The sequence below is a fragment of the Gavialis gangeticus genome, unplaced genomic scaffold (genome assembly GCF_001723915.1).
Source record: "Gavialis gangeticus isolate Ggan-Ray unplaced genomic scaffold, GavGan_comp1, whole genome shotgun sequence".
NCBI classification, from domain to species: domain Eukaryota; kingdom Metazoa; phylum Chordata; order Crocodylia; family Gavialidae; genus Gavialis; species Gavialis gangeticus.
Window position 1 is genome coordinate 6,103,577 of NW_017729030.1, and position 12,482 is coordinate 6,116,058.

Consider the following 12,482-nt stretch of genomic DNA (forward strand, 5'->3'; position numbering starts at 1 on the left):
AGGTGCACGCTATCCCATGCAAAGAGAGGGATGGCTTTGAGGGATGTGCTTGCAGCTCCCTGTGGAGACAGGTGCCCCCCCAGCCCCTTGCTCGTCACTGCCGCTCCACATACCCCACAGCCCCCGTACACACATCCACACGTTCCAACAAACTCCCCATACCCACTCACATCTCCCTACAAACCCCATACTTACTTACTCATACCCCCCCACACAATATAGAAGAGTAAGACTTCATTTTGAGCTATTATGCAATCACTTCTATATATAGAGCACAAACACACAAAGACAACAATATTTTTTTAATTAAATTAAAATATATTATTATGGATGTTTGATTTTTAGTATACAATTCAGGGCTTTTTTCTGGTTATAAGATGGCAAACCCTGTTCCCAAAAGGAGTACTTCCAGGGACAAGGGGAGGGTCTTCCGGTGGCAAAGGTCAGAGCTTAGGGGTGGGACTTCCTGTCCCAAGATGGCAACTAAGAGAGGGAAGGAGGGAACAAGGCACGTGTTAAGGGGCGGAGCTACCCCTGCAGCCTTTGACAGCTCACCAAAACTCGTTAAGTGGCCCTCCAGCTGAAATAATTGCCCACCCCAGGTCTAGCAAGAGATGCTATTTTTACCATAGACATGCCTTTTGCTGTCCTTGTGAAAAAAAACACACTAAAAATTATTTAATTTAAAGCCTTACAGAAAATAGAAGTCCCAGTTCATGTGCACTCTATAAAGACTTGCTAGAACTGGGATGCACCTCTCGCACACTGAGGTCCCCTTGCAATATGAACTGTCCACTGGAGAGCTGCCAGTAGAGAGATCTGTTTTGATCAGATGTAAAACCTCAGCAAGTTTGCACGCAGTAAACTAGGCTATACATGCAGGGATTAATGTCAGGAAGTGGCCTAGAAAGTATTCCTTACCATAAGGATATTTTGTATCTAGCCTGTTCTGTGCTGTTCTTGTCCAGGGTAGCAAGTCGTCACTGCAACCATTAGGCATCCCATTGTATCCAATCCCAACAATCTTGTTCTCGGAATTCACAATACAAGCACCAACCTGAATAGAAAGAAACTTTACTTACTAGAAAGGCACAAGGAGCATGCAAGGTGGTTTATAGAACTGCATAAAGATTCAAGCTAAAGTGCTTTAATCATATAAGAGTTGAAAACCCAGAGTCTGAACCAGGCTTCATATCTTGCATAAAATCAACATAGTTGTAGTGACATGAAACTGGTCTATGCCAGCTTGTACCACAATATTCAATCTATTTAAGACTCCCATCATTTGTTATTTTCATCCACATGTGTGTGGAGACATTTATTTTTGAATAAGAATGTCCTATTTTAATACAGCTCAAGTCACAAATGCAAAAATTTAAAAAAAGCTAGTTTTTCTGATGATTAGTTAATATATAGACCAGCCAAGCTAAGGAGCTGATCCTGACTGATATGTAGGTAAACTAAGAGGCATGCGATAAAAACAGCAAAAGGAGAGTAAAGAAGTCTAGCATGTACCTTCTTACTGTCATAATTTTACTAGGATTTTACTCCCCTGTTTTCTTACTTATTTTGTTCACAACAGGTTAAAGGGAGGATAGGGCCAACAGGCCTTTTGGAAATGTATTACAGGAGGAAGATGGAGATCAGAAGGTAGTATGTAAATATAGGAAAGGATGCATGGAAGAAGACAGTGGAAAAGAACGTCTGAAAGGGGAGGAAGTCAAATGCCAAGCAAGAAAAATGTAACCCAGTACAAGATGGGAAACAAATTGCACAGTGCCTTTGAAGTAAGGAGAAATAAACTCCAGTTGGTATGTTGGTTTAAGATTTTATATAAAAAACCCAATAATTTGATAAGAAAAACTCATCATCTCCAAACTTACTGTATTATTTACATCAATAGCTACATTTACTAGGAGAAAACAGAAATGCATACATTTTCATTCTATTAGAATTAGTTTCTAAATGTTAATAACTTTTGATACTGAAGCACTTTACTTGGGGTAACACCCACAAAACAAAATGCCTGTAGCAAACTTATCTACATCTGGCAAATACCGAAATGCTTTCCAATAATGATCTGCTATTATATGCTATATATGTACTATACCTGCATACTGCATTCTTACCTGAGAATTTGGATCCTTGCTTCTTTGTGCTGACAAGAAAGCTACTGCCATAAAATATTCAGGCCATTCCAAATAATCCTCCCGTTTCTTATGGAATATTTCACTGTCATACCTATAATATGCAAGATTTTTAAACAACAACAACGAGTGCAAAAGAGGGCCAAAGAAAACACTTCTGCTTCTTGCTTTGGAAAGAATTCCCCAACAGACCACATGTTGTTGCCCACTCTGCTCTTGACAACCACATGACAATCTCTAAGGTCAACAGAAAGCAACATCAATGAGACAAGTTTGCTTAGTGAAAAAGCATGAATGATTGTTCTCAGCAGTTGCTCCTAAGTACTAACTTCCTCCTTCTTGAGACCTGTCAGAGCCTGAGAACTTGGGGGGTATCTGTTTTATGTTGATATTGTAGTTGCCTTTGAAGCTGTTTTATAAAACAGGAAAAATGAACAAGAGAATAAGTTACTTCTGTTCTCTTGCTGCAAGATGCCATGAGCCTTTGTTGGGAGAGGTAGCATGTAAATCTGACAAATATAAAACTCAAAAGATTTACACCAGCACTGCCAAAAGCAGAATCTGACCAGATTATGGACTCATGCCAAGAGTTTAATGATAAAGCATATCATTACTTGCTTGCCTATAAGCCACATATCCTTTCAAAATGACACCAATATGAGATTGCACACTGCAGCTCTGGGATGAGATAACAACCTGACTTTTGTATGCATGCAGCTTTCAAGAAAGCCTCTCATCCTGTCCCTGAACAAGGGCTTCATCCATCAAAGTTAACGAAACAACAAAGTGGGAGAGAGGGAGGGAGAATCAGCCTGCCTTCACACATATGCTTTGAGGAGAAAATATCTGGAGATCTGCAGTCTTCAGAGTAACGATAACCAAGCACCTAAACAGAAATCACAGGCATAAGATTTACCATCTATCTCAGGAAGGTATTTCTCCATCCTTAGAACGATATTTCCCATATTTATTTATCGCTATTATTTTGTGTGTGGTGATTTTTAAAAGAACAAAAAAGAGTCTTCCTCAGGAGTATACTTTTTAAAAGCGACTTAAAAAAAAATATCGAAATGGGTTTCTTCCTCTCCTTCTAGATGTAAAATGTCAGTCTGAAAGGTTACTTTAAACTGCTTGCCTTTAACTTTCTAGGCAGAACTGTACTGGGAAGGAAGTTTTCATACCCCATGATGAAGAAGGGGGTTAGGGGGACCACCAAAAAATGTTGCATAAAGACAAAGACGTTACAGTTGTAAAATTTCTCTATCAAGTAAACCTCAGGCAGAAGACAAAAGAAGAGTCCCTTCCTTGTCATAATTCCATCAATTCTCCAGTATTCCAGAGGGTTTGAGATAAAACAGCAGACAAGCTGATAACACACAGAGAAAAAGTTCTCTTTCTGAATGCCAAGTTCACAGTTAGAAAAGACAAATTTGAGACTAAAAAAAAAGTGCAAGGTAGTATCAATTATAGCAAAGAACATCAAGAAAATGGAAAAAGCCCTCCAAAAATGGGTTTAAGAGTCTATTTCCCCACAGAGATGGCCACTCAAAATGACAGCCAAGCAGCTGATCCCCAATAGCAACACAAGGGACAGGTGCACTCAGCATACCCAGGCCCAACAAATGATTTGGGGCAAGTGTTTTTGTTCCGTTAATTCATTTTTTAAGTTAGCTGTGGAGGCAAGGCCGGAGGCTACTAGTTGCATTATCTACTACAATGCAAGCTGTAAATATAGGAATTTTGGCTTGCTCCAGGCAGGGGTCGAGAGAACCACCTTTGTGATTCTTCCTACTACTGGGTTGAAAATGCAGGGGATAAAAATGCATGAGATAATGCCAGGTACGCAGAACATAGCAGTCATCCCTATATCCTGAACGCGCAAAACAAATAAAAGAATTTGCTGAGGTCAGGGCTGGCCTGAGGACATTCCTAATGGAGTGCTGGAACAAGACAGGACTAGGCAGAAACAAATTTTCTGAGAAGGAAGGAGTGAGACAAAAAGAAGAGAAACTGGAAATCTGTCACAAAGATTCACCCTAAACCCACACACAATTACTGCTTCAGGGCAGTCAAGCACTGAGCAATCTGAATTAATGAATATCAGCAGATTTGAGAGAGATTTTAAATGTTTCATTGGAACATACAACAACAAAAATATAAGAAGGAAGAGACTCTTCAAATGATATCTTAACAGGAATTAAAACAGAAGACTCACAATAAAATGTTAGAGGTACATGACTGGAGAGGCATATTACAGATGCTGTGGAATTATGCCACATAAAATTAAAAAAAAATAAAAGCTCTCAAAACAGCTAATGTTAATGTTAATTTGAACAAAGGAGATCACCATTTTTCCAGAGAAAAGTTCTAAACTACTCCATGGAAACCCCATTTGTATAAAACAAAGAATTTAGATGTTATATTTATTATTCTTGTATGCCAACTCTACATAACATGCCACTGGACATTTCTCAAAGTGCCAGCTTCCCAGAAAGTGACATATTTGCAAGATGAATTCAAGGCTTGTGCAGAGCAGTAGAAGCAAAAAGCTCTGTTATTATTTTGGAAACAATTTGATTTTTAGTCAAGACCTATTGACATCTACCCAGAGATGCTTTTAGCCAGGTTCTTCAATTTTATGTATTTTGCTGACAGGTGTGAGTGAGAGCAAAGTAGGTGTAAAATACTATAATTCTTACTTAGCATTAACCAAGAAGCCTGGTCTTCAGGCTGCAAAGAACATTTTAAGAGATTAGGGACTCAGCATAAAACTCAAAACTGATCAGAACCTACTTCAGATGATTTTACAAGGTGTTATAACATTTTAATAAGTCTTAACCATTTTAATACTTTCCAAGAATTAGTACATTTACCTAATAAAAATGGGAGGGTAATTTCCCCAAAGTGAAAGAAGTTGAGAGCAGATAGATAGCAGGCTTTTAACTGTAATGTTGAACTCTGCTAAAAAAGATGCCCAATTTTAAACAAACAAACAAAAGATGTCCTTTCCTCAGATTCTAACCCAGAGGTTTTCTACCTTTTTAGACCCGAGGCATCTCTCAGACAATGTCAACTCTGTTTTCACTCATTTTTGAGCATACAAAAATAATACAGCAATTCGTTTATTGTAAAGACCACAAGTCAGAATGTTTTGGACACTATGGATTCCTAGTTGAAATCTCTGGGTTTATCTTGTTTTACTCCTAATAATGCCAACATTGTGCTGCACCCCATGGCACTCTCGAAAGGATCTCAAGGCGCCCTAGAGGCCCATGGCACCTTGGATGAGAATCATTGTTCTAGATCTATCTCTGTTACGTAGAAGTATCTGTCCAAAATGGTACAATGAAATCAGAAAAGAAAGAAAAAGTGGAATTAATATGACAATCTACTTTTTTTCAAATTACACCTCTACCCTGGCTAAGAACAACAACAAAAATCCTCCATTAAGACAGCTGCTTCACTAATCAGCTGTTTTCATCCAGGTAGGCTTCAAGTATGTTATATCATCATGTATACAGATCTAGAACACCTGAACACACAATACGTCATTTAGCAAACAACAGAAGAGTGCACTAATGAAAGATTTGGTTGGAAAACATGAGAGACTGAGTCTAATCCCCACTGCAAACCAGCACAGGCAGTCTTCAGTAGAACTCCACAGCTGTAAGGTACAATCGGAAAAGAAAATCATGTCTTGGACCCCAGACATTGTAAATGCTTAATTTTTGTAGCCTTTCTGCCTTCACTATCTGATCTTGTATCTCACAGTCATACTCATTTTGATCTTTGATCTATACCATAAAGCATGTTACCGAAGACAGATACCTAGGGTTGGACTAGATGACCTAATGAGGTCCCTTCCATCCCTATTTTCCACCCACCAACATTTTGTTGTTCATAGATTTCAGACATTAGGGCTGGAATGGACCTCATGAGATCCAGCCCCCTGCCCAAAGGTCAGGAAGTCAGCTGGGGTCAGATGACCCCAGCAAGATAAGCATCCAGGCATTTCTTGAAGGTGTCCAAAGTAAGTGCTTGCACCACTTCTGGGTGGGGCATCTATTCCAGACTCTTGTTGTTAAGCCCTAGGGCAGCAATTCTCAGCCAGGATGCCAGGGCAGGAGGAGATAAGCAGATAATCCCCCTGGCAATTCCTCTGGCCCAGCCCCTGTGTAAGAGGGTATGCAATTTGCTCAAATTAAAAAAGATTTGAGAACCATTGGGCTAAGGATTAAGCGTGTGCTTTCTTTTACTCAGACTCTGATCTTCCATGATGTTTCACTTTGCAGGAGGGACAGACGTGACCTCACAAGCATGAAAGTGCCATACTGGGTCAGGCCAATGATTCCTCTAGCCCCGTATCCTCATTATAGACCTGTTGCCTTGGCAGGCCCCAGGGAGCTCCCTGCCCCACCATCTCAGCAGGCTAGAGGATACCAAACTGGTCTGCCTCCAAACAGCCCACTGCTGCCGGGTCTACATGCTTGTGATCCACATACTCCATCCCATCCCACACAGACACCAAATGGCAGGATATCCTGCTGCAAGGCTGGGAGTGAGGGTTCCCAGTGGACAAATCTGTACTCTGAGTGACCAGGGACTTAACTAGCGGCTTCTGTACGAAGCCATTGCTATGGGCACACATCTGGTGCACTCTGACAGATGCCCACAATACCTGCCCCTTCTGCCAAGAGGGAAACCCTAGTGCACACCTACCTTGAGTGTGCCAGGTTGCAGCCCCTCTTCCATCTGCTGAGGTTCTGCCTGCACCTCTCCCTGCCCCTTTTTTGATTGTGCACTCCCCATCTGTGGTCCCACCAAGTCCCAGGACCTCCCACTCAATATCCTCCTGGCTCTGGACATATGGACATCTAACCACACCAAGGATGCTCTAACCAGAAGAAACTCAGGTGAGCATGGGGCCATCTTCCCCACTCCCAGGCTCAGAGTTTCACTGGTCAGCATCCACCCGCTTGGGGCAACAAATGCAATGCCACAAGCCAACTCTGTGTTGCGCAATTTAAAGTAAAGGGGGCTTTCTCTTGGTAGTGTTAACTTGTCACCTACTCATTGCAGCAGGGCACCCTCCTCCTCCTCCTGCTCTGGAGGAGCCTCTGTTTCCAGCTGGACTAAGGCACGTCAGTAGGCGCCGTGCCTCACCAACGTCACCAGGTCTTCAATCTGAAACGATCGTACTGGACGCTCAAAATTCTCGTATTGACTGAAAACCTATTGCACGCTGGAAAGTTATGCAAATGCCCATGCAAATAAGTTTTAATTATTTTACATGGCTCACTATAAGTCATCAGTGAGCGAGAACTGGGTCAAAGCTGAAGCACTGCTTTATTTAGAGGCCAGCAGTCATTAAAAAAATGCCCATGGCAAGACCAAAAGTCGGTTCAGCCCCTCTGATTGTGATTCGGGCTTTGCATATGCTGCCCCAATGAGCTACCTGAAAAAATGTGGGACATTTTGACCACGCTTACTATTATTGATAGTGCATCATACGAGGGCTGAAGTTATGATACAAATACGATAATGACCCCACACGTGGCCGCAACACCGAGCCTCACGGTGCCAGGCACCACCCCTCCCCCATCGAGGTCGTTATATAGAGGGCGAGACCACCCCGCACAGCGGCGGGTGTATTTGCTGTGCCCGACTCAGGCTGTTGGCAGCGGCCGCCAGTCACGTGCCCGCCCCCGCGGCTGCCTCTGGGGGAGCAGGCCCCCCGGGCCCTACCCGTTGATTGTGGGGTGCTTCTGCCCGCTCATCCTGCTTCGGCTCCAGCCACGCTCCGCGCTTTGGCGCCAAAACGATGACTGGGAAGGAAGGGGCGGAGCCGCAGGGGAAAAAGGCCGGCCTGCACGCCGAGCGGCTGACGGGGCCAGCTGGCCGCGCGTGGCCCTTTAAGAGCGGGGGCGGGGGCCTGGTGAAGAGAGTTTCCTGCGCAGCCATCCCTCCCTGTGGACTTCATCTCCCAGAATGCCGTGCGCCAGCTAGGCCTGCGCGGTCCTGGAGCCTGGCGGCAAGGTGTGCTGGGAGCTCTAGTTCTCATCGGCTGCTGGGTCCCTTGTTGATGCGGGGGCAATTGCCCATTAGGTGCAGTAGGAGCTGTGCCTTCTCTACCGGGAAGAAGCTGCCTCTTGGCCTAAGCCCTGAGCAGGGGTGTCAAGCGTGGGGCCCAAGGGCCAGGTCCTATGCAGGCAGGAAATGCGGGGGACATGGGCAAAACAGCTGCCTGTTGGACAAAGGGATACCTCTGACCCCACAAGTTTGATTACCAAGCGATTAAAACACTTTCAGAGACAAATTCTGATCTCTAGTGCACACACGTAGCGATAGAGCGGAGAGTGCAGATGTGAGGACAGGATTTGGATAATCATTCATGATTTCAGGGGTGGGACTGAGTACATGTTTAACAAATGTTCAGATGACACCAATTGGGTGGAGCTGTGTGCATCTCAGAGGATAGGATTAGGGTTCAAAATAACCTTGACAAACTGGAAAATTGGTCCAGAATTAATCAAAGGAAATGCAGTAAGGACCAGTGCAAAGTGTCCTGCATTTAGGACAGGATAATCACATGCACACATAGAGATGAAGGAACCACTGGCTATGTATGCTTCAGCACTGCAGACCAGGACATGGGGGTTAGTAGACTATAAGATGAATATGAGTTGTCTGTCTGCTTTTGTTGCAAAAAAGGCCACTAATAGCATACTGGGTTGTATAAACAGAAGTGTCACTTGCAAATCATAGAAAGTGATATTTCCACTCCATTCAGCACTTGGTAAGGACTCATCTGGAGTTCTGTGTCCTGTTTGAAGCCATGGATAAATTAGAAAGGATCCAGGGCAGAGCAACAAAAATTATTAGAAGGATAGGAAACATAAGTAAAGCTTGGAAGACCTGGGATTATTTAGTTTACAGAAGAAAAGACTGAAGAGGGATTTATTAACAGTCCAGTTGATGGGTAGTTATAAAGAGATTACTGAAATATTCCTTGGGACTGCAGTGGACAGGATAAGGAGTAGTAGTATAAAATTGCAACATGGGAAATTTTTGTTTGGTTGTTTAGAAAGTACTTGCCCACTAAGAAAAGCGGCATGGCCAAAGAAGAGAGAGAAGGCTGCACCAAAAAGTTGAGAAAACAGCTGGGTCAGGAAGGCAACAAATCAGCCACTGCCATGGGAGACCCAGCTGGGCAGAAAGGAAATTTAAACGGATGCCAAGGAAGTATTGGGGGTTGGACCGAAAGAGGGGGAGATGAGGCAAAAAGAAAGAAGACGGTGGAGACTGAGGAGAGAGAGAACCGACCCCAGGGCTTAGAGGAAAGCGCAGGTCCCCTGACATACCTGGTGAGAGCCAGCGAAGAGGCTGCTCTGTCAGTGAGAGCCAGTGCTGGAATGGAGGAGACTGCTTCGCCAGTGAGTCCAGCCCAGGGGGATGAATGTAACCACCCCAGGAACCTGGAGGAGAACGAAGAAGTGGACGAAATTATACTCAAAGAGGGGGTGAGTCCTGACCCCAAAGATAAGGATGGAATTAGAATTAAGAAGTAGCTGTCTTGGGACCCATGCAAGGGAGAACAAGGCAGGCAGCCAACGTACGAGGAGGACCCCAGCCAAGAGGTCTATAAGACTGAAACCGTATCATCAGCATTAGAGGTGAGCAACAACACGCTCGGAACATGTGGTGTGGCTAGGGCAGGGTATGGGGATGGTAGAGCCCTGCGACAAAAAGTCAATATCTTGAGCCTATAATCAACCCTTTTGTCTCTCAAGAGTGTTTTGGCACCTCTCTCTCTCAAACATCAAAGGCGTAGCAAGAAATTTTCTGAAGGGCAAAATACTACAATCCCAGTGGAGAGACGACTCAGCTTCAAGCGATACACCACCGACCTCTTACATTGTAGAATCTCCATCCTTCAAAGTTTTAAAGAGAAAGTTAGACAAACATTTTTCTGAGATCATTTAGACCAGCAGCTCTCAACCAGGGTACAATGTATTGGTTTTGAACAAGCATAAGATGAAAGGAGCAAAAGAACCAAAATGTTTGTGGATCTCACTGAAGTATCAATCTATTGAGTTGTATCAATCTATTAAGAAAGCTTCTGAAAACAATTCTAGAGAAATTTGATTACTGTATTTTCCAAAGTAATTGGTCATTTATTGTTGCTGAAATACCAGGTTTTATATAAAAATTTAAAGACTATCACTAAATAGTCTGTTCATTTAGTTTATAATATATGCTTATTTCTTTGCTTTTTCAAAATGATATTTTTTGCAAGTGGAAGGTTAGATTATTCTGCATGTGGTTTTTGGTTGAATTGTATATATTATTCACTGGGTGGAAGACGCAGTGGATGTGGAAAGAGGGAATTGTTTATGAAGGCTCCTAATCATTGTCTGTTTTAAATTCTGAAAAGTTGACAGGTGCAAGAAGGAACACTGTCAGGTTTTGCCTTTAAAAAGAAAAACTTACTAAAACAAAAAAAATCTTATAACTTTACTGAAATCTACTCTTTCTTCAGGGCACAGAAGAGAAATCATATAATGTGTTGCATGTCTTCAGCATAAAGAAATTGCTTTTAAAATGTTAATATTTTTATGGTCTATCCTCAAAACTATAAACTTTGTGAATAAGAAAAATAAGTGGGGAAAAAGGAAACTAATTTGGAATGGGTAACTGTAGTACTATTAATTTTGTTTCATGCTTGAGAAAGGCACATACACACAAATACCAAAAAACCTTGTTTAACTGAATTATGTTGCATTCTCTAGGGAATAAGATTTATTAAATGAATGTTCTTTAACTTTGTTCATGTCCAAACATAATCAGGTGTTGCATTTCACCTACAGGTTTCTGCTTACCCTGCAAACAGTTTTTTCATTATATTTCTTTTCCTTTCTAAATGTTGTTGTTTTTAATTAATCAACTATAACTTTGCTGGAACATTTTCTGTCCATTTAAAATTAATAGTCTACAGACCTTTTCATCAGGTATTCAGTCCTTAAAGTAAAGGACAGAAAACCTAGTCCCTTGAAGTAGGCCCTGCTACTGCATTGTTTGACTTTTCTATTTTACAAATAAATAGATATATGGATGGAATGAAACATTTGTCTCCTTTGTAGGTTAGTAATTGTTCCCAATAGGCTGCTGATTCAGTAGTCTAAATGAAAGCATTTTTAAGCAATGAGATTTTGATGCTGTTAGTGTCCATTTCTGCTGCCAGTGAAGTAATGGGACTGATCATTGACTTCCATGAGAAGTCATATTTAGGGCAAGAAGTTTGTTAGTTGCATGGTGCAGGAGAGAACCAGTTTTTACTCTCATTTTGGATCCTATCTATGATTGTGTGGAACAAGTGCTGCTGGCCATGTCAATACGGGTAAGTCAACTGTGGTGAGCTGGCCTGACAAAGAGAGGAGATCATAATGGATGTCAATGAACTTCACGCACAAACTATTATGTCAAAACAGTGTCGAAACGAAACAGTCGTCAAAAGTTTGCAGAGCCCTAATAGATATCCAGGTTGTAGCTGTATTGGTCTAGTGTCAAAAGCAATCAGGACTCATGGTACAGGTGTTATCTTTTATTAGACCAATTTGATTTTTGCAATTAAAGAAATTTTTTGGCAAAAATCTAGTTGGACTAATAAAATATATCACCTCTACCACAAGTCCTGATTCCATAATATGATAATGCATTGAAATACTGGTGAATATATAGAGAGAGAGTGACTGGGGCAGTTTTTTTGTTCAAGTAAATAAGATTCCCTCATGAAGACATATAGTGGCATCACTGTGTTTAATGGGAGGAAAAGCATATAGTTTGCAGTGCAGCCTGCTCATCCCAGTAAAGCTAGCAAGCAAAAACTTTTAAAGCATTAAGTGAAAACTGTCTCTGGCACCCTAACCATTAAATACTACAGAAAGATTCAGGTTTTGTAAGGGAAAGGAACTTGAAGATGAAACTATTTCCTTTTTTGCGACAGAGTTACAGAAATTGTCAAAACATTGCAATTTTAAGGATGGACTTAATAAGGCCCTCAGAGACAGATTTGTGTGTGGGCTACTTAATGAAAACATACAAAGGAAGCTCTGAACAGAGGAAGATCTTACCTTTTAAATGTGCTGTAGAGATTCTTGAACTCTTATAATACTACAACAGATCTGAACTGTGGAAGAGAACACAGTGGAACCATTATCCAACAGCCAGGCTGAACCACACATTAACCTAAAACCTACCTGTACTTCCTCTCCACCACCCTTAATTTTTAGATAATAATTTGTTCAGAATTCCTCATAGGGTCACATTAAGGCTTTG

General features: G+C 41.9%; 1 protein-coding gene across 1 annotated transcript in view; it reads right to left on the minus strand.

The window, feature by feature from the left end:
- DCTD (dCMP deaminase) overlaps positions 1–8,008 on the minus strand; it is a 34,774-nt gene extending 26,766 nt beyond the window's left edge. Inside the window, exons 1-3 of the mRNA XM_019521879.1 lie at positions 7,893–8,008; positions 2,130–2,241; positions 922–1,057 (exon numbers count right to left, since the gene is read on the minus strand). Coding sequence (XP_019377424.1) covers positions 922–1,057; positions 2,130–2,241; positions 7,893–7,924 — 280 coding nt within the window. The 5' untranslated portion in view covers positions 7,925–8,008. The remainder of the gene's footprint in view (positions 1–921; positions 1,058–2,129; positions 2,242–7,892) is intronic.
- Between the last annotated feature and the right edge of the window lie 4,474 nt (positions 8,009–12,482).